Genomic DNA, 27876 nt, shown 5'->3' with positions numbered 1-27876 from the left:
AATTAGATAAACAATGCCACCATGTGGCAGACTGCCATAAGTGCCGGTGCTGAGCACAGGAAACCACAGACTCAGATTAAGCACTCACAGTATCTTTCAATTGGGAGCAGGTAGCAGTTTGAGTTTGGTGTCTAAAGAATTGTAATAAAAAAAAAAAAACTCTTTAACAGAAGTTGGATTTCAAATCACAATTCTGAAAATACCACTTTAAGAAAGTTGGCATTTTCTTGTTCCCACCAATTGGTTTCGATAGCTTGGAATATGGGTCACATGACTAGGTGTAGTCGGTAGGTTGTCTTTGTTTATTACTCCCTGACAGTGAGACAAGTGGGGAATAGGTGTTGGCAGGATGGACCATCTCTGTAAGGATGATGGGGAGGAACTGTCACCTCCCGCATTTGCACATCACCTAGACTCTGCCTCAGCACACTCATGTAGGCTTTCATACCAATCTATTGTACCTCCAGACAAGCTGGGGCTAAGGTGGGAGGGGGCAGGAAATTCAGGACACCTCTGTAGGGTGAAGACTATCAAAACTTCCCCCCACTTTGAAGTGGGCATCAGGTATAAATAGTGAACCCTCAGACCCAACTCTTCAGTACACTTCTGAACCATTAGAGGATTTAGAAGAAGGACTGCTGTGGTACTCTACTGCAAGAAGGACTGTTCTGCTGACCTGCTACTCTGCTGCCTTGCTGCCCTGCTGCCTGAGTGAGAAGGACTGGATCTGCTCGTTGAACCCCAGACCACCAGAGAGACTTCAAGGGCTAGTTGGGTGACCTCCTGATCATAGCCTCAGAGACAGGAAAGCCTCCAACCATTTTGAACTCTACCCCTGTCTACTATGAGTCCTAACCCCAATAATTGTGACCCTCCAGCCTCAACGCAAGCCCTCATCCCAGCCCTCGTAGCTCATTGAAACCCCAGCTGCATGATGCATCTTCAATGCTGACCTCACATCGCTTCTTGGACTGCTGCTGCGTGGTGTAGTTCAGGTACATTTCTCAGCTGAACTAACTTGGTCCCTGGATCCTGCGTGTGCTCCATAGCAGTCGGCCTGAACTTGTGACTTTGTCCCACTCCATTGCGACCAGATAAGCACAGTTGTTGATTAGTGCTTTTAAGCACTATGTTTACCTAAACTTTTGAAACTTTATATATATCCGGTTCCCCTAATTGGATTTTTGTTGCTTTGGTGTCAAATAATTTATTACATTTTACTCAATATTTCTAAATTGGTGTGTGATTTTCTTCTGTTGGGTTTTCACGTTATTACTGTTTGTGTGCTGCATAAATACTTTACATATTGCCCCTAAGTTAAGCCTGATTGCTTTTGTGCCAAGCTACCAGAGGGTATAGTATGGGTTAATTTAGTGACCATTGTGGTTCACCCTGACAAGGATTGTAGCTGTTGATTCAGAAGAGCTCACACCCCCCTGAACTGACAACCCGCATATGGTACCATCTGGTACACTATCTCATGAAGTTCAGGAAGAACAAAACACAGTTAGCATTTACCTGTATTTCCAAGACTGGACTAAGATGACAGGGGCAAAGTGTGCACACTATCATGTGTGTATTTGTGTGTGCAACTGTGAAATACTTTGCCCATTTCACACTAATTTGAGAAATATGGCCTTTTTACAACTTCATTTTGTGCAATCAAGTGCCAACACATTATAAAATGTCATTGGGGGTTCTCCTAATTTCCCAATCATGGCCTATGGGGATAGATTACTGCTTCTGCCTGCTCCAACTATACTATAGAACAAGAAGAGTGCAGTTGCATCAATGACCCTCTTGTGCTTATCACGGCTACACCCAAGAGTTGGATGACCCTATTGTATTCTTGAGATCAGAATTGTGGTTCCATATTGGGATCTGGACAAGATCTAAGGCACACTCACCATTGTGGACCTGGATGTAAGCTCTTGCCTATACCTTTTCTCAATCATTTGAATGAATAGCCCTCTCCGGGTGACCTACCTTCTGTTACCTACTTACCACTCTCAGTGGTTCATGCATGTCTGCTACATCACCAGGCTTGACTTTGGCTGATTAGACACTGTCACAAATATGGAGGATCAAAGGAAAACTGTCTAACAGTGGCTTGACCCAGGTTACTCCTATCTTGTTCTGGCTTTGAGTCTCTGATTGTGCAATCCCTTCTATCAATAGTTTTAGCAATGCATTACCTCTAAGTTGAGAAATCCATTTGGAAAAACAAGTCCCATTATTATTTCTATGTGTACATTTTTAAAGAATGCACATATTTTGCTCCTTAGTTACTAGAAGCAAAGCCAAATCTTTAATAATTTTATCATGTTATAATTTCTAAAATGTATTGCTTTGAGTGGATATTCACACTGTTACCAACTGAACCCACATCCCCCCACTATTGCCAAGTATTTCCTTGGTGCATTATCTTCTCTCACTCAGTTCACTTGTTCAGAGTATGGCTTCTCTCACTATGGATTGGTTTGGCACATAATGTACACCACAGTCACATGTTGACTGGTCTATTTCTTCCCTCTCCTCTCTAAGAAGAGGGAGCATGGTGGTGCTAGACCAGTAATAAACAAAGGCTCTCCCTTAACCCCTGCCTTTTCCGCTCAGCTCAGAAAGTGAACCTTTCTGAGCCCACCCCAGTTAGTAATGTATAGGGAAGGGTGTAAGACTGCTTGAGAGTGACATGGGCCTGAGATCTTTGCTTTGGGAGGCTTACAACTAGTACCTCCCAGACTAAATTGCATCAGCGTAGCTGGACCAATAGGCTTCCAAAGCTTTTCAGAGACTCTGCAAGAGAAAGTCTTACCAGATTTGTGCACAGGTGAAGTGGGCCAACAGACCATGACAAACTCCTAGACCCTCGCTTAGACTGAGGGCTTGCCTCTAGTCATATTGCAGACACTGAAGGTTGTATGCAGACTCAGGCAATACATCTCTTGACCTAGTCAGTCAAGTTCTTAGAGTCTTCGATATTTTGTGGACAACTCGTTACTTCCTTTACCTATTAATTTAGTCTTAAACATTGATCTCTATAAATGAAATCAGTGCATTTCAATTTGATTGCGGTAATTTCAGTGGTCAGAATTACCAGAATTGACAAGTATAAAGGTGCTGCAAGATCCCCCTCACCATTCTTTGAAGTGGGGATGGGATACGATTTTATTACATCACTGACTCAAACATGAACTCTCTTCTTTCCTTTAGAAGTCTGTCTCTTCCCAGATTTACTTTCATTCAGACGCTGAGTTACTAGTTCATGTAACCTTACTTCTCCATACTGAATAACTGGTTCACTGCAGAATTTTCTTAACTGCCATATAACAAAGCAATGTGTTTTACTTTTCTTGAATGTCATTAATAAAAACTCTTACTCACCAATTCCTGCATTCACCAACATTCTACATTTGATAAGATTTTATTGAAAACATTTGTTTAATGTTGTGATATATTTAGCCTTAAAATATTACTGAAACACTGAATACAATTTTTAATGCCTGATTTAGAGTCCTGAGGACAGGGTACTCTGTCACAAACATGAACAGAGCAGCTGCCTGCCAAATCCTTAGGCAGACTGGCGTAATCTGTCAACAGAACCTCTGTTGGCTCAGTTAACTAAATACTTCCAGCAAAAATGAAATGGAGTAGGAGCCATCAAATGAATGGTATTACACCATCCATCCTACTTAGGGTATATGGTGTAATGTTTTGTTCATGCTCATCAACTCCAGGAAAAACCTGGCAGTCAGAGACAGGAAAAAACCCTGGGAGAAAAGTCCCATGGTGTGGGGTTCATTAGTTGTTAATTTTTCAAAACTAATTTCCCATTTCAGGACAAGTTTCTTTAAAAACTAAGACCTATTGAAAAATTAGTTGAATGTTTCCTACATTGACAGAAACCACCATGATGGTGGTTCTTGTTAATGTTGAGAGGTGTCCATGGAGCAACAGGACATCTCTAAATTTGGTCGGTGGAGGTTCCTTAAGATGACAGAGGTAATGCCCTCAGCCATTCCCATGGTGTAAACTCCAATGGCCAACCTCTAAGTCAGCCTCTTATTATATTCCTACAACAGTGCAGATTCACTCAATACTTATCTCATTCTAAAGTCAAGTATATTGCAATAACATTTTTTATATTTTAATCCCCTTTAATAAAGGCAATAAGGGAGATATTAAATATGCAAGAAGATGAAATGAGATTATGAATTAAAAAAATATTATCACTGACAAAGATCTCACACTCTTAACTCTTCCCCAAATATACCAATTCATCTTCTGATGTCTGTGTTTCACCATGTTACAATCCAGCAAGTGAGGTGAAATGTATTTTTGTGATAAGCGACAGTCCCTTTAGTTTTTCCATCTGTTTCCATTTATCATGCATAAAATGTACTGTCAAACCTTACATTTGAACAGCATCAAACAACAAATGAAGAATGTGGCTTGAAATGCCATCTAATAATCTCATAAATATTATCCTATGATATCACAATGACACTTATATGCAGTCACTTATATAAATGTCTTTCTTTCCACTAGGTTGCTCGACTAGGGATTGGACAAGGAGGCACAACTCACAAAGCTGAATCCCAGGTTGCACGGATGGTCCTTGTAATGATTATTGCCTTTTTGATTTGCTGGCTTCCATATGCCGCTTTCGCAATGACAGTGGTAGCTAATCCTGGAATTTACATTGATCCTATTCTAGCTACAGTTCCCATGTACCTAAGTAAAACCAGCACTGTCTACAACCCTATCATTTACATCTTCATGAACAGACAGGTAACTATAATCACCTTTTATTTTGGTTGTTACGATTTTTGTGTTTGCATTTGACAGAACTCGACCTGCTGTGTCATCACAGGAGCTGTCACATGCATCTGCCTGAAGTACTGTTCCAAAAAGTCCAAAATTTGGAGCAGTCAAAAAAGGTTGCTGTGGTCACCTCCGCGTCATCCCCTACACTCTCCTCAATCTATTTTGATTTTGCACTTAAACTGAGCATAATTAATTTTATTGTTCTAAGAAAGATAAATGAAAAAATCTAGAACTTCCTTATGGCAGTTTCAACCTTAAAGTTCACATTAGGTCTACGACACACTTAGGCAGAAAATATACATTTTAAAAAAATACCTCCTTTTCTAGTATTTGCTATTCCTTTCACTGAATGTCTACTTGGCTGGCATTCTTTTAGTTTATACTTAAGTATAGGGATTGTCCCATAGTCTCTTGAGAACAAAGGCTACCGATCTAATGTAGAATATGTTCTCAAATATGGATGGATCCGCTTAACTAATCTACTGCAAGGGTAACATATTTCATGTTATCTACTATCATTAGTCGGTATTTGTAAATTTTAATCTTTGAAGGTATTTGCACTCTCTTTGTCTATAAATTCTTTACTACAACAAAAATGTTTAAGTTCGCCAAAATATATCCCCCAATAATATGCAAACAATCAAGTTAAAAACATTTCCACCTTACTTGTATAAACAATCATTGTTGTCTAACCCAAGGGATGGCACCTTCAGTCCAGTGTTTTACTGATCTAACAGGTCAAAATGTGCCTCTTTACTCCTATAACTGCTACCTAGTTCTGGGAGGAACAAGTGTTATTACTTTATAGGGTAGAAGTACTTTTGCATAGTAAGGACACCATTATCCAAAGAACATGCATCGAAAATCAGGATTTCATTTTCAGTTCTTTGTTATAAAGGTACAAGAAAAAAATATAAATATTGCTCAATCAGAAGGAAACCTGTGGACTGTTGGAGAAATCCAATTTATATATGTTAAGGTTCATGCATTAAACTGAGCCAGAAGTTGACAATACAAAGTCTGGACAAAATGCAAAATCAGGAGGTGAAGACTGCATTGATGGCTCACTATCTGATTCTTATTAACTATGATGAAATTTTTTTTACTGACAGTTTTTGTTATTCTTGGCTATCTCTTGGATTTTCATGTACCTTTCCTTAACCACTGAATATTGGTGATTTTGTTGTTCTCATAGCTTGTTAACTGTGTATCCATTTTTCCTTTCATTTTTTTCTTAATATTTTTGTTCTTTTTCCTTCAACCTTCTGAGAACATTGACCTTCTTTCCTCTTACTTAATTGGTGTACTGGTTCACTTCCTAATCACCACATCCACAAACATTTTCTGTGAGGAGTGCATTGTTGCTTGGTTCAACCTTCTAAAGGTCAGTCCAGGTTGCACTCCTTAAAAAACTAATCACTTTCTTTTTTCTTTTTTTGCAGTTTTAGCTCTGTCTTGGCCCAAGTGCATTTTAGCGCTTTATGTGAGAACCAGACCTTTTTACATGAGAATCATTAGGCATGGGAGATTAAGTCATTTGCCCAGAATCACAGGATGTTTAACCCAGGCTGGTTCCCCAAGTTCAATCTCAGCACCTTTAGCTGCCAAGCCACACCTCCTCCTTCAATTTACACTAGACTGCTGAGCATCCCCAGATAGACCTGCTTCTCACAATGACCAAGTGAAAATATTCTGATTTATCGTGAGTTCATATAGGCCCTCATTATGACCCTAGCGCTGGGTGATAAAGTGGTGGTAATACTGCCAATAGGCTGGCGGTAAGTACCGCCAAATTATGACTATGGCGGTGATAACTCCCATAGACACCCAATGTACCACACCAATCACCACAGTGGAAACAATAGCCACCACGGAGGTAGCCGCCAACAGCCAGGCGGAAGACAAAGACCGGCCACCATATTAGGAAACAGGAAACTGCCACCTTTTCCGGGGCGGTACCAATGCCAACAAAAGCCTGGTGAAAACAAAGCTCAGAAGTGAAAGGGCTCACCATTGGAGACACAGTGAAGAACCACGCCACCATGGAACCCGAACTGCATGTTTTTCCGATGATCTTCTACGTTATGCTCCACCTGGAACACCAACGCCGACGAAGACGACGATGGCGAGTACAGCCTCCTAGCACACAAGGGAGGGTGGGAGGAAAACAAGAGTGAAACAAACACGCACCACACACACCCAACACATACACACCATACACACAACCAGCTGCACACGAAAATCAATCTGTCCCCGGAAAACAGCAGAATAATGCAAGGAGAACATGAAGTGACTAAAGTGATTGTAATCAGATCAACATCAAAATTAATAATTCAATTTGTCAATGAAACAGATATGTACACATGTACACAAAGGGACACTTCCCAGTCCAATGTTCAAAGGGCCCACATGGCCACAGGGCACAGTCTAAGGCCCAGCTTGATTCCTGACCACATAGTACACTGCAGGGGCATCAGTTTGCAAAAAGGCAGTCACCTCAGGGGGAGGGGACACCTCAGTCGGATGCGGGAACAAGCCCACTGGTGCTAGAGGGGGCAACATGCCAATTGCTTTATCCTGGGGAGTACAAGGCCACAATCTCTGGAGTGGGAGACTTGCCCACTGATTCTGGAGGGGGAAACATGCCCATCGCTTTGTCCTGGGGAGTGCAAGGCCACAGTCTCTCAAGTGGGTGACTTGCCCACTGGTTCTGGAGGGGGCAACATGCCCATTGATTTGCCTGGGGAGTGCAAGGCCACAGTCTCTGGAGTGGGTGACTTGCCCACTGGTTCTGGAGGGGGCACCATGCCGATTGCTTTGTCCTGGGGAGTGCAAGGCCAGAGTCTCTGGAGTGGGTGACTTGCCCACTGGTTCTGGAGGGGGTAGCATGCCCATTGCTTTGTCCTGGGGAGTGCAAGGCCACAGTCTCTCAAGTGGGTGACTTGCCCACTGGTTCTGGAGGGGGCACCATGCCCATTGCTTTGTCCTGGGGAGTGCAAGGCCACAGTCTCTCGAGTGGGTGACTTGCCCACTGGTTCTGGAGAGGGCAACCTGCCCATTGCTTTTTCCTGGGGAGTGCAAGGCCAGAGTCTCTCTATTGGGTGACTTGCCCACTGTTTCTGGAGGGGGCAACCTGCCCATTGCTTTGTCCTGGGGAGTGCAAGGCCAGAGTCTCTCTATCTCAAGGGGGAGACTTGCCCACTGATTCTGGAGGGGGCAACATGCCCATGTCTTTGTCCTGGGGAGTGCAAGGCCACAGTCTCTCGAGTGGGTGACTTGCCCACTGAATCTGGAGGGGGCAAAATGCCCATTGCTTTGTCCTGGGGAGTGCAAGGCCACAGTCTCTCGAGTGGGTGACTTGCCCACTGGTTCTGGAGGGGGCAACCTGCCCATTGCTTTGTCCTGGGGAGTGCAAGGCCAGAGTCTCTCTATTGGGTGACTTGCCCACTGTTTCTGGAGGGGGCAACATGCCCATTGCTTTGTCCTGGGGTGCAAGGCCACAGTTTCTTGAGTGGGTGACTTGCCCACTGGTTTTGGAGGGGACAGCCCGCAGGAGGGTGGACTACATGGTGTCCACCGGCGGTGATGGCTGCACTGTGGTAGTGGTGGTTGGAGGAGGCTCCTGGGCAGTCCCTGCACTCACTGATGGCTGCATGGTGGCGGTTATTGGAGGAGGCTCCTGGGCAGCCCCTACACTCACTGATTGCTGCACGGTGGTGGTTGTTAGAGGAGTCTGCTGAGCAGCCCCTGCACTCACTGATGGCTGCACATCCACAGCTGGCAGTGGGGGCCCGGTGACAGCTGGTGGTGGTGGCGGTGTGTGCCTGACAGCTTCCGCTGGTGTAAAGTGCCTCATCTCCTCCTGTTCATGGGTCAGGGATCCCTTACTCTTCCAGGCATGGGTGGAAGGGCTCTTCCCCTCTCTGCCTGGTGGTGCAGGCTCCTTCCCCTTCTTTACAGCTGGTGCAAGCTCCTTCCCTTTACACACAGCTGGTGCTGGCTCCTTCCCCTTCCTCACAGCTGGTGCAGGCCCCTTCCCCTTCCTCACAGTTGGTGCAGAACTCTTCCCTTTCATCCCTGGTGGTGCTGGCTCCTTCCCCTCCAGTGTCGTAGGTCTGGTATCCTTACCACCACGCGTAGGTGGTGCTACCACTGTCCCCCTGGACTGTTTGGCTGAGGTGCTGGGCTGTGTCCTTGGAACCCTGCCCATACGTGTAAGACATGGGGGGAGGGGAGAGGTCAAGTTGGGCAAGGAAAAGCTTTTTAGAGATATTGGGGTGAGAGGAGGGAGGAGTAATAGGAGTGGAGGATGAGGGAGTGGTTGTTGGAGGTGTATGTCTGCTGGATTTGGGTGCAGGTGCATGGGCTGTATACTGATGTGAGGTGGATGGCTGTTGGGTGTCTGAGTGCTTGCGTTTGTGTCCTTTTGGAGGGGGGGCAGACACGGTGGGAGAGGACACAGGGGACACGTGCATGGATGTTGTGGAGGTGTCTGCCAGTGTGGTGTGTGTTCTGTTTGGTGTGGTGATGCTGATAGTGGATGTAGATGTAGTGCATGCAGGTGTGAGTGAGGACGTAACTGGGAGGGAGGTGAAGGAGGAGGAGGGGGAGACGGTTGAGGCTGTGGATGTTGTCTTGTCTGCAACAGCATGGTGTTTGTGTGAGTGCCTGTGGGATGAAGTGTGGTGCTTGTGTTTGCCTGTGCCACTCTTGTGTGTTGTCTTGTGTGCATGCTCATCTGTCTGTGTGCTTGGGATGGGTTGGGGTTGAGGAGAATGGGACTGGGAAGTGGAAGATGGAGGGGGGAGGGTAGAAACAGGGACAATGGCTGCCATCAGAGAGGAGGCCAGAGCCTGAATCGATCTCTGTTCGGCTGCCAAACCACCAAGAATGCCCTCCAGGAATGCACTGCATTGCTGCATCTGGGATGCGAGCACCTGGATGGCATTTACAATGGTTGACTGCCCTACAGAGATGGATCTCAGGAGGTCAATAGCCTCCTCACTCAGGGCAGCATTTGTCACTGGGGCAGGGCCTGAGGTGCCTGGGATGAAGGAGATGACCACCCTCCTGGGTGAGTGGGCACGGGCAACTCGCTGAGGGGCTACTGGGAGGGTGGTGCTGGTACGGGGTGGCGGCTGTACCTGCAGCTGGGGTGGTCACAGAGGTGTCTGCCACCAACAGTGAGCTTCCATCGGAGGAGGTATCAGAGTCTGTGTTGTCCCCTCCAGTCTCCGCCGTGGTGCTCCCCTCACCTTCTGTCCCACTGGTTCCCTCGGCATCCGTGGGCTCTGCCTCCAGGGTCCTGTGAGATGCAGCTCCCTCTGTCGCCGGTGCCTCTGCTCCTTCGCCAGATGATGCTAATGCACACAAGGACAGGATGACAAAACTAGAAAGGGGTGGAAAGATACAAAGGATACACTGGGTCAATGACTGCATCAACACCACCGTTGGCGTACACAGAACTCTCACACACAGGGAACAGGCCTACGCACTATGCATTGCACTACCAGTGAAATGGCTACTCACTAAGGCATGAGGAGGAGCACACACCACCAAATGCAGCACACCTGGGACCCACGCAGCCCTGCCTAGAAGTGAATACTAACAAGCTAGGTTACCTGTAATTGACATGCAACCATTACCCTTCAGAGGACCTACGTTGCTATGTCTGGCCTGGCCTTAGGGGCACCTACTAACACACAACCACCACCCGGATACCACCCCACCAGCCATAAGTTGTAATGATATCCACTGTACTCACCCCGTTGTGGTTGCTGTGATTCCCCCAAGCGCCCAACCAGCCAGGGTAGGCCACCACCAGTATGCGGGCCATCAGGTGGGTCAGAGGCCTACGGGCACCCCTTCCTCATTGGGAGGCCATCCCCAGCTGGGCCTCCGCAGTCTTCCGTGCTCAGCGTCTCAGGTCCTCCCACTGTTTCCGACAGTGGGTGCTCCACCTTTCATAGACCCCCCGGGTCCGCACGTCCTTGGCGATGGCACGTCATAATCCCTTCTTTTGATGGGCGCTGACCTGCAGAGGTAATACATACAGGAGAACTCCATTAAACAAACAGTCCAACCTGTCACACACATGGCCCACCTTACCCGATCCCATCACCAGTGCAACACACATAGGCCAGCTCTCAACATGTACACCACCAACAGACAATCCCCCACCCCCACACACCCTTACACGATGACTTCACACACATTTGCATGCATTCATGCCACATGCATCGTGTCCACAGTGTACTCACCTGTTGGTCTGGAGGCCCATACAGCAGTCCGTACTGGGGTAGAACCCCATCCACCAGTCACTCTAGCTCCTCTGAAGTGAAGGCTGGGGCCCTTTCCCCGGTCCCACGGGCCATGGTAGGTTCCAGACACAGATCAGAGCAGCACATGCAGTGTAGGTCTTCTCCTGTGGAAGGTCAGGAAACAAGTGAGTATTGAGATAGAAATTGACGGTCACGTCCACGGCAGTGTACACCGTCACCCTGGCGTACATCCCTATTGTCTGTTGTACCCCATAGGGCCCAATATAATCCAATGAGGAATTGCACAGCGGTTCACGACCACCTACTGCCACGGCGCGCAACATCGGCTGAATCACCTCACTTCCATCTGTCCCTCCACACAGGACAGACGGTCGCCATTTCAGGTGGGGTGAACAGCCCTATCGATAATTTCTGCGTCACAGGATAAATAGTCACACACTTTTAATTTACACTGTCCCAAAACATCATTGCACGATGTGGACTGCTGTTGTGGTATAAATGTTCAAATTGTGACAGCCTACTCACTCTTGTGTCCCTTAGATTCCTACGCTGCAGATGAAGAGGAGATGGAGACATACCCCTGTGTACAAACCCCTGGTGGACTTAGCTACACTGGAGGACAGGAACATAATACTCACCTATAGACTGGACAGGGCCACAATCACAGAGCTGTGTACTCAGTTGGAGCCTGACCTGATCTCAGCTATCTGTCATCCCACTGGGATCCCCCTATTGTGCAGGTTCTATCAGTACTCCATTTCCTGCAACAGGCTCTTTCCAAGTGACAGTGGGATTGGCAGCAGGAATTTCACAGCCAATTTTCTCAATCATGCTGGCAAGAGTCTTGTCCGCCCTGCTAAAACACATGTGCAGCTACATTGCTTTCCCCCAGGTGGAGGATTTGGCCACTGTGAAGGCCAGATTTTATGCAATGGGACATATCCCCAATATTATTGGGGCGATTGACGATATACATATTGCGTTTGTCCCCCCCGTCAGAATGAACAGGTGTTCAGGAATCATAAGAGTTTCCTCCCTATGAATGTGCAGATGTTGTGCCTGACGGACCAGTACATCTCACACGTCAATGCTAAATATCCAGGGTTGGTGCATGATGCCTTTGTTCTGAGGAATAGCAGCATCCCAAATGTGATAGCCCAAATACAAAGGCACAGGGTGTGGCTTATAGGTGAGCCTTGGTCCCCACCCAGTGTATGTTGGTGTATGCCTCTGCTGTTAGCCAAATAGGATAGCGTGTGGCTAAATGTTGTCCCTCAATACTTGCAGGTGACTCTGGCTACCCAAACCTATTGTGGCTGCTGACCCCTGTGAGGAATGCCAGGATAAGGGCTGAAGAATGTTATAATGAGGCACATGGGTGAACCAGAAGGATAATTGAGAGGACCTTCGGCCTCCTGAAGGCCCGGTTCAGGTGCCTCCATCTGACAGGTGGAACCCTTTGCTACTCACCTGAGAAGGTCTGCCAGATAGTAGTGGCATGCTGCATGTTGCACAACCTGGCCCTCAGACGCCATGTACTTTTTCTGCAGGAGGAGGGGACTGGAGATGCCCCTGTGGCAGCAGTGGACCCTGAGGACAGTGAGGATGAGGAGGCAGAGGATGAGGATGTGGACAACAGAACATTAGTGATCCGTCAGTACTTCCAATGACACACAGGTGAGACAGTGCAACTTCACATTCCTTTACTTACTGTAACCTATGGATTATCATTTTACAGATGTTGGTGATATGCCAACAATGTTGTGATGTGATCACAACAGCCAACAACAGGTCATTCATTCTATGCTCTCACTATGTACAGTTCGTTTGTAATGGATGTAGCTGTTTCAATCAATACAAATTTGCAATACATGAAATACTAGTAGTCGAGTTTTATCCAAGGGTGTTTATTGTTGTGCTGTGAAATTGACGGGAAAGTGCAATGGAACGGGGTGGTGATGGAGGAAAGTCCAGGGTATTGTTCCCGTCTGTTTGCAGCACAAGTGCAGTGACCAAGGGGACACAGGACGGGGAGCAATGGTAGTTCAAGGTGGATAAGGTGACTGGGTGGGACACAAGGGGGACAATCAGGAGAGTCTCATTTCCTGGTGGTGGTCTTGGCATGTGTCTCTGGCTTCTGTCTGGGTCGCAGGGAATGTTTGCGGGGTGATTCACCTTCTGCAAGGGGAGGGATGCTGGTCACCTGTGGGTCTGTGGTGGGGCCTCTTGGCCACTAGCAGCAGTGGAAGTGGAAGGCTGTTCAGTTGACTGGCTAGTGGTAGGGGCCCGCTGCTGTGACACTGCCTCCCTCATGATGTTGGCCATGTCTTCCAGCACCCCTGCAATGGAGATCAGGGTGGTGTTAATGGCCTGCAAGTCCTCCCTGATCCCCTAATACTGTCCCTCCTGCAGCTGCCTGTTCTCCTGCACATTGTCAAGGATCTGGCCCATCGTGTCCTGGGAATGTCTCCTGGAGAGTTGGTTCCCTGCTCCTGTCCTCCCCCTGGCACACATCAGTCCTCCCAGTGTCCCTGTTGGCCTGTGACCCTGTCCCCTGGACAGTGTGCCCACTGCCACTGACCCCAGGTCCCTCATTGCCTTGTGGGCGAGGTGTGGCCTGTGGTCCCTGTACAGGTGGGCACACTGGGGACAGAGGTGTGGGTACGCTGGGTGGGTGCTGTGGTGTTGGTTCCTGATAGGGGAGTCTCTGTGGTGGTCTGTGAGTGGGCTTGGGTGACCAGCTGTCCAGTGGTCCCTGATATACCAGGTAGGTCCTCCCGATCCAAAAGTCCAGAGTTACTGTCGTCACTGGGGGCCTCTTCTGTTGGGGGACTTGGATAGTGGTGGCACCTGCTCTTCACTGACATTGGCTGGGGTACCTGTGGGGATGAAATTATGTATTATGCTTCAAGTGCATGACATTTGTACTGCTGTAGCTTCTCCTCTATGTTTGGTGTTGCCCTGCCAGCTTTTGCTTGTGTATGGTGATGTATTGTGGTTATGTTACTTTCCCTATGCTGTACATGCTTTAGTGATGGGTGTCCATGCAGAGATGGGAGGGCTGTCCATGCATTGGTATGGCATGCAGAGTTGGGCATTGTGGTTAGTCATATGTGTATGTGCAGTGTGTGGGATGGTGTGGAGTGATGGGAGTGAGGGTGAGGGGGTGTGATGCCATGCAGGTATGGGGGTGATAAGTGTTAAATGTTGACTCACCAGTGTCCAGTCGTCCGGCTACTCCAGCGAGACCCTCGGGATTCAGTTTGCCAGTACCTGCTCCTCCCATGCTGTGAGCTTTGGGGGAAGAGGTGAGGGCCCACGGGCAGTCCTCTGTATGGCGAGCTGGTGCCTTACTGCTATGGAATGTACCTCCCCCGTAGGTCATTCCACCTCTTCCTGATGTCGTCCCTTGTTCTTGGGTGCTGTCCCACGATGTTGACCCTGTCCATGATTCTCCACCATAGCTCCATCTTCCTTGCTATAGATATGTGCTGTACCTGTGCTCCAAAGAGATGTGGCTCTACCCTGGCAATTTCCTCCACCATGACCCTTAACTCCTCCTCAGTAAAACAGGGGTGCCTTTGTGGTGCCATGGGTGTTGTGTGATGTGTGTTGGTGAGGGTGTGTTGAGTAATGTGGTGGGGTGTGTGATGTGGCGTGCGTGAGGGGTGTATGGCTGTATGTGGTGTGTGTGTCTAGTTGTCTCTGTGCTCTTCTTTTCAGTCTCCTGGCAGTAATTGTTGTTTGTAAAGGGTTGTGGGTAATGTGGGTGTGTTTTTTTTATAGTGCTGTGGGTGAGTGGGTGTGGTGTGTGTATGGTTGTCAGGTGTATACTTTTCGTATTGGCCAATGTAGTGTTGTTTTGTATGTGGGTGTCCATTCTGAGCGCAGTGGTATGTACTGCCAATGGTTTACCACCATTGAAACCCGCCGTGGTGATTCGTTGGTCATAATGTGGTGGGCGTTGTTTTGTTGGCGTAAAGGTATGGGTTTTGGGATTGCCACTTTATCACTGACCTTTGGTCTGGTGGATTTGTGTATGTGGCTGAATTCTGTCAGATTGGTGTGTGTGTCAAAATATGGTGAATGGATATCTGCCACTGTGGCGGTAAGTTTGCGGCCGTCAGTGTGGAGGTAAGCAGGATTTACCACCAGCGCCATATCGAGGGCCATAGACTTTATCCATATTAACTGACTGTCTTCACAGCTCTCCCTCCTGCCTGAACTTTGGTGCTGCTGGTTTTGTCTGGGGTGGGACTATGTCCCCTAGGTTACATAGTGGAGAGGAGGGGACTGTGGGCAAGTGCTGAAAAGCACAAGAAGAGTCCTGCAGCATGGATGTGTTTTCGCTGCTCTCCTCTATGCCTGAACTTTGGTGCTGCTGGTTTCGCCCTGGGTGGAACTACATTCCCTAGGCTACACTGTGGAGAGGTGAAGCTGATGGGCAAGTGCTGAAAAGTGCCAGAAGAATCCAACAGTGTGGGTGTGTTTTCACCACTCTTCCTCCTGCCTGAACTTTGGTAGTGCTGGTTTCGCATGGGGTGGGACTACATCCCTCAGGCTACACTATGAAATGGCGGGACCAGTGGACAAGTGCTGAAAAGTGGCAGAAGAGTCCTGCAGTGTGGAACATGTGCAGGATGCACTGAGGCGGATGCCCAGACGAGGACCAGGCCAAAACCAGGCCCATCTTTGCCTGTCATCAGTCAAAAGAGGATGGGCTGGGCTGCATCTCTTGGTTCTTCAGCTCAAAAGGTACAGCACTGTCTATTCGTGAAAGTGTCATTTACAGGTAGGAAGCTCCTGATTAAGCTTCTGTGATGTTGTTTTTTGTCTAGTGTGAACTTGTATAGCCAACCCTTAGTTATTAATCACCATGGGGGAAAAAGAAGAACATCGGGGGGGTCCACCACTCCATATGGAAAAAGTACTTCTATTGATCGCATGTTGGAGCATGCCGTAAATATCATTAGCAGGGAAATTGCACTCACCCAGAGAAGACTGTCTTTAGGCACCAGTACTTCCCCATGTGGCGGCAGGGGACCAAGTTCATTGGCCGCTTCCCCACAGCCTGTTCATCTATTTCCCAAGTGGATGTGGAAGGGAGCCCTCTGGGACATCCTCAAACATCTTCAATCTCACCGACTACAACATATTCTCCACCTTTACGAAGTATGGACCCACTTGCTGTAGCCCAGAGGAAATATAAGCATGCTGTCCATCACAAGCAATCTAATCCTAAGGCTGCCATAAAGGCTGCTAACAGCGACACACCCGATATCAGCCAGGAGGTTCCCCAACCGGCCTTTCTTTAGACCACCAACATAGAGGTTGGAAATCTCCTCCAACTAGTGTGGACCCCGAATGAGGGAGAGCCCATACAATCAACCAACAATGACGCTTTGTTTCAGCTAATTGAGGGCCATTTTGAGCGGCTTGGTGTATGGCTCAAATCGAAGCTGTCGGCATTGGTTGCGCGCTTGGAAGTATTGGAAGCTGAGATACACCAATCTTGTCACTTCACCTCTTCTCTCTAATCCAGCGTGCAACAGTGCCACCTGTCATTCTAAATTTCCTGCACCCTTTGAGTTTGAACTTACCTCATAAAGAGCTGCCAGCAGCAATGTCCAATTCAGTGAAGTCTGCGGCCCCAGTTCCCAATAGTGAAATTATGAGGGTGGAGCAGATATGCACAAACCAGACGGCGTGCCGGTCTCTTGGGGAAGGGACCAAGAAACATATGAAGGCCAGTCCCACAAGCAAGAACTCCTCATGTACCCACATTACCCCTAAAAACATGGAATGGTTCTGAAGCACTCAATTTGGATCCTAATAGAGACATAGTTAATCTTCTTACCGCTGCAACCCCATATGTGGCTGTTCTTGTTGGGCTACCCCCCTGTGCAGGGGGCAGGAAGAACCCTCTAAGGAGCTCTTCAACAAAACCTTGGATTGGATAGTGGGGCACAAAGGCTAGCCAATGTTCCACACCAGAGATATTTTAATGATGAGCAGGTGCGCCTGGATTGGATCTGATCCTGGAGACCATACAAGTGACTGCACCATCATAACCTTCAGACTTCCATTTTTAGTTCATAATTTGTTGTTTGCTGTACACTCACTGTTAGCCCTGAGGAGCAGTATTAACTTTGCCCTCTTGGGTTACTTTTACAAACTTCTGCATCATTAATTGGGGAACAATGTCCATCCAAGACAAGCTTCTACCAGTCAATCTAAAAGTTGTAATGGCTATCAACGCCTAGCACAGTCCCATCTTCTTGACTCTCACCATAATGAGGCCATTCCTGTGGCCCTCCATCAAAGTCTGCTAGCCATTATACAGGGGCAAGCAGCTCCCTTTACTATCCCCACAGTCAATCGATTTGAAGTCCTTGTGGATATAGACTGACTTTCACCAGCGGAAGGACCCTCCTGTGTTACCACTACCCAGCAAACCCTTGTTCCACAAGAGAGCAATATTGTTAGTACCAACACAGCTCGTAAATACCCCTGCTGAGTTGAAATGAGGCAGATTTGAAAGGGAAAATAGATAAGCCAGACTGGTGGGCGTTTATCCACAAATATGATTTCATCTCCCTTCATCTCCCGCCACTTCTCCCATCTTATTTGAGGTGTATGAATGCTATCATGGCCTAGCAATCCCTTTTTGCCGTGGAAGGGCCAGAGGAGGCCTTGTTACCTGGGTCCTTGTTAATCTAGGTGTGGATGGTTTGCCTATTCCCTCTGGCTCTGTTGCCTTTCAAGTGCTACAGATTAAGGACAGTCTCTCTTGGTTTACCTTTTATTTGATCAATGTTTATAAAAATGATTTTGTAAATTCTTCATATACTTTCTTTATGCAGTTGTTTAATTTTCATGCCAATTTGCAGGGGAGTGCCAAGACGCAGGCTGCTCTTGTGATATGTGGTGGCTTCAAAGCCAAATTTCCAGGTCCTACGTGGTTGGGGGGACTACTGAGGGTGAAAAATTGGAGGGCCTTAGCAATGCAAGGGGAGTAGAGTTAGCAAGTTACCTGGCTGAGCACAATCTGATTAATTTAATTGCAACCTTAAGTGAGGAAGAGCATCATCAGCCAACTTATAGAGGACACGGACGCCCATCCACTACTGATTTTATTTTTGTTACATGGAACCTGGTACAGCAATTCATTAGTGGGGAGATCATACAGACTGGGTGGGGGACCACAATGGCCTGTCTGCTACAGGGCATTTACCTAAAAGCAGGATTACGCCCACTCTCAACATTATCACTATTCAACATTCTACAGGCGGACTAATGCTAGTCTGACACCTTAAAGATTCTCTAGCAACCCTGGGTCTGTTTCTGATTAAACATCAGGGGTTATTCCTCAACTGCTTGTCAGATGCCAGCAGCAGCGTAGTATTGGCCCATTTTAGTACCTTAGCTCAGGCCATTGAACAATTTCTCCTCAAGCCTGCACGGGCAAACAAGATAGACCCATGGTGGTTTGACGAGGATTGTTCATTAGCCAAGCAACACCTATGCATTGGTTGCCTCACCAAGAATAGCGGCTGAGGTAAGAACTGCCTGCCAGGTATATAAACTTGCCATGAAAGCTAGAAAGGAGAGTCTGCATGAGCTGGATTGGGTAATGCTGGAATCATTAGCAGTGGGTGGTAAATGTAAATCATTTTGGGGATCAGTCAGCAGAGTTAGAGCTAGGGACTCTCCTAAAAGCTATCTGTTGCAATATAACATCTTAGGCTCTGATTGGGTGGCACTTTTCTCAGCAATTTATCACCTTGAGGAAAATACTGAAATGGTAAATTCTCTACATAGTAGGTTAGATAATACACTACCAGTTGTGGTACTCCTGTCAGAAGTAGAACTGGCAATAAGCCAGAGTACAGGAGGTAAGGTACCAGGCCCTGATGGGATCCCAATCAATCTAACAAGGTGCTATACTGTCCTTTGGGGTCCTTTGATCACCAACATTTGTACTAGCTCTCTGAACACGCGAATCCCCAGTTCCTGGAAACTATCGACCATTGTGTCCATTTTTGTAAAAATCCAATTGTATGTCCCCTAACTGTTAGAGGCCAATTTCTCTACTGGATAGCACAGTTAAAATTATTGGCAGTGTGATTTATAATTGTCTGCTTGAGTGGGCTCAAGAGTGAAACATTCTTTCCCCATTTCAATTTGGGTTTCGCCCAGGGATGGTCACAGTAGAGCAGTGCCTTAACCTGAGTCTAAAAGATAACAAGTATGTCCAGGCTAAGCACTGCCCTGTGTACGAGGCCTTAAGCGATCTTTCAACAGCATTTGATTCAGTCAATAGGTCCAAGCTGTGGCTGAAGCTGTTGGATATGGGCGTTGACGCACCCATAGTGAATTTGCTGTTTATCCTGCATAATGATTTGATAACCAGTGTGTTTAAGCCCATACGTGGAATTGTCTCTGAACATTCACCTTAAGCACGGAGTGCACCAAGGCTGTATCTTGATCCCCTTACTTTTTATTTTCTACATTAATGATCTTTGCTCCCATCTAATGGCTAGCTTGGTCGATACCCCCAGGTTCGCTGGCAGACAGGTACCGTCATTATTATACGCTGATGAAGTGGTTTTGTTAGCCCGAACCCTCAATGCTTTGTGAACATTGGTGGCCTGTTTTGTTCAGTTCATGAGTAGTTTAAACATGGCAACCAACTACAGTAAATCAAGGATCATGGCCTTTGGTCCACTTAGTATCCCTGTCCAAAATGCTATTATTCAAGGCCAGTCTTTGAGTAGCATAAACATTTTTAGCTACTTGGGTGTAATTTGTACCTCCTCAGGCTCTTGGCAGTCTCAACTAACCAGTTCTTGTCTTAAGCTAAACAGGTCAACCAGAGCTATCCTTAAACTTCCTAGGGCAAAGGGGGAAAGGACTTTAGCACCCCTGCTCAAAGCATATGTTAGAAATGTGGTCTCTAGTTGGCAGTCAATTTACACCCTGTCAAAGTTGGGACTTTCACTCTAGTCAGGGTAAGGGAGATACACAACTCAGATAACTCCTTCTCACCCCCTTGGCAGCTTAGCACAAGCAGCCAGGCTTATCTCAGAGGAAATGTGTAAAGTATTTGTACACACACACAGTACCACAGTGAAAACACCACAAAAGTACTCAACACCCGTTTCAAGAAATAGCCAATATTTATCTAAATCAAATGACAAAAAACGACAAAAATCCAACATACACAAATGAAGATATCACTTTATAAAGATTTAAAAGAATCTTAATCCTGAAAAATCAGTGGTTACAATCTTGTAACACACAGTGCCTTTGATGCGTCAAAACAAAGATGATGCGGGCCGCAAAGGAGGTGATGTGATGGAAAGGCAAGCGATGCGTCGATTATTTTCATGCTGGACAGGCACTGCATGGATTCTTTTCCTGCCCTGCTGGCGATGCGTCAATTCATTTCCCACCCGGCTGGCAATCCATGGATTCTTTTCCTGCTGGAGTAGCGATGTGTCGATTCCTGGTTGCAGAGTACCGTTGATGCAGAAAATGCCATCCAAGGATGAAGCATGGAATATTTGGATGCACAGCAAGGATGGATCCGTGCTAAAGCAGGCGCTACGTTTATTTTGTAGTTGCGAGTGGCACTGCGTCCATTTCTCAGCCGTGGTGCAGGCGCTGCGTCAATTTTTCTGCTGCAACAGCCTTGATACGTGGATTTTCACTCAGGTCACCATCTTCCACTTCTAAGGGAATGGATTTAGCATCACTATGCAAGACAGGACGCTCAGCAGAAGACCTCAGGCACTATAAGATGAAGTCTTTGATTTCCCTGAGACTTCATAACAGGAGGCAAGCTCAGTTCAAGTCCTTGGAGAACCTTGGGAAACAGGATGCAGAAAGCAAAGTCCAGTCCTTTCACTCCCAGGACAGAAGCAGCAAGGCAGCGCAGCAAAGCAACAAGCAGAATGGCAGTTCCTCGTACAGAATCCAGCTCTTCTTCTTGGCAGAATGTCCTCAGTCCAGAAGTGTTTTGACCTTATTCCTCTGTGTCCTGTCCACAGACACATTCTGGGGGGGGGGGGTTGGAGACTGCTTTGTGGAAGTACAGGCACAGCCCTATTCAGGTGCAAGCGGTAGCTCCTACCTCCACTCCAACCCAAGAAGACCCATCAAGATATGCAGGACAGAGCTCAGCTCCCTTTGTCTGACTGTCTAGAGTTAATTCTCAAACAGCCCAACTGTCAGTCTGACCCAGGTGTGTATTCCACAGCCAGGCAAAGGTACAAAATGGGTAGGCAAGAAAATGCCCACTTTCTAAAAGTGGCATTTTCAAACTTACAATCTAAAAAACAACTTCACCAAATGATTTATTTTTAAATTGTGAGTTCAGAGACCCCAAAGTCTTGATCTCTATCTGCTCCCAATGGGAAACTGGACTTTAAAGATATTTTCAGGTAATCTCCTTGTAACCCCGGTGGGAGAGATAGGCCTTGCAACAGTGAAAAGAATTTGGCAGTATTTCACCATCAGGACATGTAAAACACACTGGAACATGTTCTACCTTTTAAATACGCTGCACCCTGCCAATGGGGCTGCCTTGGGCCTACGTTAGGGGAGGTTTACATGTAGGAAAAGGGAAAGTTTGGGCCTGGCAAGTGGGTGCACTTGCCAGGTCAAACTGGCATTTCATAACTGCACACAGAGACACTGCATTGGCATGTCTGAGACATGTTTACAGGGCTACTCGTGGGTGGCACAATCAGTGCTGCATGCCCACTACTAGCATTTGATTTACTGGCCGTGGTCACACCTGGCGCACTATAATAGGGACTTAGTAGTAAATCAGATATGCCAATCATGGATAAACAGATTACCAATACAATTTAGACAGACAGCACTTGCACTTTAGCACTGGTCAGCAGTGATAAATTGCCCAGAGTTCTAAGGCCAGCAAAAACAAAGTTCTGCACAGGATCATAACAGGAGGTCAGAAGCAAAAATTACAGACAAGACAACACCAAGAACTGACAGGCCTAACAGTATAAAATGCAGAATGTTTCCCGGCCGCTATATATGGGGCAGGGATTTCGGGATATCATAATAGTACTACCTTACATTTTGTGGAAGACCATATTTGCCAGAGACTACTTCAATTATCTCCAACAGCCTCCATTTAGAGCATCCATAATGAGTTAACCCATTGATACATTGAAGATGAGGTACAACTTGCCCCGCTTTTGTTTTGGATTAGCATCGTGACTAATCCTTGAGCACAAATATGCAGAGACATAATTTTGGACTGCTTTAGTCTGAAAAGATGATGTGTTAACCCCTAGTTGAGCTATGTTTCCAGAACATTTCAGTTACTAGGGCTATTTTGCCCTTTTTATTCAGCCTGAGAAAATTAAGATAGATGACAAACTCAGGGTACAGGGTGCTTTTTGGGAGTTTTGTGAGGAAAGAAGGTTAAAATCCGAGTTGGCAAAAAGCAGAGTGTTGGCATTTTATAGGTCTTTTGCCAACACTGAGCCCGCTCTTTACCTCTCGTTGGAATTAACAGATTGGGAGAGGTCCCTTCTTTTCCGTTTGAGAGCTGGCACAGTTTGACGTCTCATGAGCCATGGGTACCAACTTGGTCAGCTGGGAGCTTCGGCCTCAACTTGCACCTGCAATAGGACCTCTACAATGTCACTGTTGCATTATATGGTTTTCTGTAAGTACTATGGCTTTCCACGCTGACTCCTTCCTAAACCCCTTTTAAATTCACCTAGGTATCGTAGGTGAAGAGAGGCTCTGTTTCATTTGCAATCATTGAACACACCAGATATCTGTTTTAGAGCGTGCTCATTCTTCAAAGCTGCAGTACACGCAAGGAGAACAATGGAGGGATAATCAGTATGTTTGGCCTGTAATTTCTTAATGTGAACCCATTGCTCCTCCATCCATTTGGGTATCTTGGTCCATTTTAATTGATCTGTTTTCACATTGTATTTTATGTCTCTTCTGCACTTTGCACTTTATAGGAGCGCCATCAACTGTTAATACTTATTTTGGTTTTATATTGCTGAATAGAATCTGCAGCATTGAAGTTCTCCAAGTCAACTTGGAATAGTTAAGTTGAAGATGATTCTGTGTTTTTTAATATGTGTGATATTTATCATTTTTACATCTGATGTTTTGTACTGAGCTGTGTCTTTTATGGCCACATCAGGCCGAATAAACTTTTTATTGATGATAATGAACTGACCGTTTCAGATGTTCATTAATAACTATTTGTTTCTGAACAAAATACAAGTCTGCCTTGAATTTAGGGCTGTACACTGGCAATCTAATAGATTATGTACGTAAAAGAAAATACGTATTGTTTTGGGTGATCCTCAATGAGGCCAGTCCTGACTCGCAAGCTAAAAACTGTGGAGAATGATGCTTGGGTAGTAAAAAAAAAAAGGAATAAGATTTCAGAATAAACCATAAATAGCTCAAATTATGTACGTGTGTGCAAGGGTCTATTTACATGTCTTGCCAGGTTTCCTTAGCTGATGTATTAAATATAGCATTTTATTTAGTTTGTATTTCCCATAATTACATCTGTTATGAAACAACACATGTAGCTTCAATTCGTATTTTAACACTCATGCCTTCAAAATGTATCAGACTGATCTTCTCCTTGCCTATCTTTAAACAATGGTGTTGTCCTGTTGCATCTCACCAACCTTCCTGTGCTTTTTATGGGCGGTGGGATTCATCATGTTTCTGTTTCATTGTTTAACTATATTAGGGTCAGAGAAGAGATATTTTAAAACCTGTCCCTTCATTTTTGCTTACTATAAGACATTCGTTAACTCTTTATGTACCAAATCAACCTTCAGCCCCCCTCCAAACTTTTCATTGAAGTCCAATTGATCTAGCCTTCCAGCCCAATATGCCAAAAAAAATGGAAAGCCATATTCATTCTGTGATGCTCGGCATTCTAGAAATTACTGAGCTACTTGCACTGTGCACCCATTAATACCCCTGTCGCTTTTTCTTGCACACATGCTCTGGTAGTTAGTCCCATTTGTAATGCATGTGCTCTGGTCGTTAGTGTTCTACCTGGAAAGCTCACACTCAGCCCTACTGCTCAGAGTCAGCACAAGTCAAAAATCATCAAGTTCCAGCCAACACGATCTTTTTAAAGAATGAACCTCTTCTGGTATAAAACCTATTTATTTCACTAAATAAATTGATCCATTAGTTTAAATTAACAAAAAGTAGACTAACGTTGACTCTCTAGCTTAAAGCTATATGCTTTTTCCCTATGGAATCCTTAAAAACATTATACAGACCAGTTCTCTACTTATCTTCATAACATAGCTGTTGTTCTCCAATCTCTCTCCTCGTTCAGCCCATTCACATGAGCACCAGTTCAATAAATAAATAGTTGTTCTCTCAACAGCCGTCTCTCAGCTATATCGTCCTTTCTTGCATTTTAATTCAGTCTTTCGATAATTACCATTTTATATTATCATTGAAAGATTTTTCTCAATGTGATGCTGAACTAATGGTGCAGTCCTTCTTTTTTGACTTATCACCGATCTATGCTCAGTGATTCTAAGTCTAAACTCTCTGGTAGTCATACTAATATATAAATAACCACCTGGACAAAAAAACTGTATAAATCACAGTACGTGATTTACAATTAATATGTTCCCTGAATTTATCCATCACATTCAGCATTTGGATTGCATCCGTTCAATAACAAACTTACAAACGGTGCACGCATCATATATGTGTTTCTTTAATACTTGGTAGACCCCAATTTCTGTGATTGTTTTCTGAGCTGAATGATAACCCACATAGCTATGTACGGGTACCAGTAATATTATTGTTTGATCATTGAAAGGTTATACAGCTAGGATTGTGTTAGGCTAACCCTAATGTGATAATAGCAAGTCTGAAGAACTACAAGAGTACAGGACATCTACCCACTGCGAAATCTTTGTCAACTGGGCCACTTTTGTTTTCAGATAAGTACAGTGCTGTATTATAGACTACAGCACTATAAATCCACAGGCACCAAAGTGTGACTGCACGTTTATTGGGTAAACGAATGTAGAAATATACAAGTTGGGGACGCACTTTTCACTGCATGCAAAATATTAAAAAAAAACAAAAAGGTGAGCAAAATACACACCTTAACAAACAGACATGAAAATGACAACCAAATATATAATACAATACCAAGGACACTAATTATAATAAAAAACAAACAAAAACACCCTCCCAAATAAAATAAATATAAAATATGTACATGATGGCACTAGCCAGACAAATTGCAATTTGAAAACAGGGCATAACCTATACTTAATACTTTGTAATTTCTTTCATTGCTCTGTTGTAGTTTCGTGACTGTGTTTTCCCATTCCTCCTGTGTGGAAAGAAGAACCCATGGGCTACAGAAATGAGAGAATCAACCACTACGGAAACATTGTCTGTTAGTTTCTCCTCGAGACGTGGAAAAGTTGCACCCGTTTAAAGTATTTTTTCACAAACATTATCCATTTTACCCTCTTTTTTATGTATTTGCAAAAAAACAATATTCTGTATTAAGTCACAAGTACTATTGTGATCTCGAAAGAAAATCATCTTAACCTGGTATGTATGAGAGAAATGTAAAGCTGTGAAATATCCGTCAATATTTTAGCATTTTCATAGAGTGGTCGATATCAGTCTGGGACAGATATTTATTATAAAGTGGGGCACTTCAAACAATACGACATACAGTGTATTACAGCAAAGAAAAGTCAACTAATTCATTATTAATTCATATTACACACTCTTCTTCAGTTACATACCTGATCATGTTACACAGAATCTTGGTTGAATCATATTGCAGTTTATGTAGGCAAAATATCAGTTACAAAAATGAAAAGAACAATTGTACTTGTTTGCCGTTCATAAACCTTATGTAGAGATCATGCTTACACTGCAATACATTCTCTAATATTCTCCCTTATATCAAAAGGTTTCCCTTGATATAATTGTATGGACAGATCACAGTGTACCGTAGGTTTCTCTTTCTAAAACATTTCTTTGTTAGCAAAAATTGCGAATTAACAATAGCATTAATAATTATATCTTGATTTGTGGCCACAGCATTTCACACTGTGCATTGACCAGCAGCATCTCAGTGCAAGAAACATCTTTTTAATTTTCCTCTCCAGATAAAAGTACTTATTTTTGTGTAAATCCCAAAATCCGCATTTTGCTGCTTACAATACCAAAAAGTGATCTTACATATTTGTATGGCTTGTGTCATAAGATGTATACAGCCCTTTGTTGCTCATCTGTCCTGCATTAATGTTGTGTTCTGAAACTGCATAGTGAACCCCTGCAGGGTACTCCGGTATGGCCGTAGTACCTATTTCCTGTCAAAATCCACTCAGAGAGCTATTGCCAAATTATACCTTCATCGAGCTGTTTGGTACTATCAAATACTGTGGTACTTGCATGCTTCTGGCATATTTTGCATAACATGCATTAAAATGTTTTCATCTTTATTCCATCTTTTGTTGCTGGCATAAGGAATCCGTAGTTTAAGATCAATCACTATACATTAAAAATAAAACATTTTTAAACTCTGATATTTTCCTGACTGTTTTATCAAAGCATGTGTACCACAAGTTAAATGTTATACTTATCAATGTTTCTCTCAGCGTATCACGTAGGGTGCCAATCCCTTCAGACACTATGCTTTCGTTTTCAGTCACCCTTTACACGGTAGCTCTTAAGTGAATAATCTAACTACCCTCAACTTTTGCCAATAAATATCTCAGTCATTTCCAGAGGAAAATGTTTCTTATTGTTATACCATAGTTTGTTTTTGGAAACCTTGCATGTGTTGTTTGTCTCTATTAACAGTGGTGGTGCAAATTCCAAACAAGCAATTAATATTTATTTTGGGAATAAACACTTTTTAATGTTATGAACAGTATGAAATATTTTGTACTGTTATTCACCGAAAAAGGAAGGATGCAAGAAAACGTTGGATGGACTTGTAAGACACTAAGGGGGTCATTACGACCTCGGCCGTCTTTTCGCAAGACCGCCGCGGTACCGCCGTGCTGAAGACCGCCAGTGGTGGCGGTCTTCCGCGCCACATATTATGACCGCTGGCAGGCCGCCGTCCTTTCTCGTACGGAAAGCCGCCAGCAGCCATACTGGCGGACAGCGGGAAAGTGGAGGTTGCTCAACCTCAAACGCCACGTCAACAGAACACTGCCCCCTGAATCACGTCCCATGATTCGGTGTGGCGGTGTTCTGGTGACTGTGTTCTGGTGGTGGAGCTGCCCCCATGGATCCCGTCCCCTCCCGGAGGATCAACGGACAAGGTAAGTTGATTGTCCGTTAGGGAAGGGGGCGGGGGGCTGTTGTGTGTTGTGTGCGTGCATGGGGGTGTGTGTGTGAGAGTGTAGAGGGGGTGAGTGAGTGAGTGTATGCGTGCGGGGGTGTTGTGTGTATGGGAAAGTGTGCTGGTCGGACGGTGTGCATGTTTGTTTGTATGTGTGTAGGTATGTGTTGTCAGGGTGTATGTGTGCGTGTAGGGGTGTGTATATGTGCATGTTGGGGGTGTGTGCGTGTAGGGGTGTGTATATGTGCATGTTCGGGGTCGGGTGGGGAGGGGGGTTGTGCTACCTTTGGGGGGTGGCAGGAGGGTGGGGGGGAGAATTTGTGTGGGGTTGCGGGGGTGGGGGAGACCTCTATCAGTGCCATGGAAGGAATTCCCTGGCACTGATAG

The 27876-nt window shown here is 45.4% G+C and overlaps 1 protein-coding gene across 1 annotated transcript in view; it reads left to right on the top strand.

Moving 5' to 3' along the window:
• Window positions 1-26720, top strand: part of LOC138259036 (parapinopsin-like) — a 140599-nt gene extending 113879 nt beyond the window's left edge. The window contains exons 3-4 of the mRNA XM_069206446.1: window positions 4549-4791; window positions 25480-26720. Of these exons, the coding sequence (XP_069062547.1) occupies window positions 4549-4791; window positions 25480-25614 (378 nt within the window). The 3' untranslated portion in view covers window positions 25615-26720. The remainder of the gene's footprint in view (window positions 1-4548; window positions 4792-25479) is intronic.
• The last annotated feature ends 1156 nt before the right edge of the window (window positions 26721-27876 follow it).

The sequence above is a fragment of the Pleurodeles waltl genome, chromosome 9 (assembly GCF_031143425.1).
Source record: "Pleurodeles waltl isolate 20211129_DDA chromosome 9, aPleWal1.hap1.20221129, whole genome shotgun sequence".
Lineage (NCBI taxonomy): Eukaryota > Metazoa > Chordata > Amphibia > Caudata > Salamandridae > Pleurodeles > Pleurodeles waltl.
Note: the sequence above shows the minus strand (reverse complement) of the source record. Positions and strands in the feature narration are given on the sequence as shown.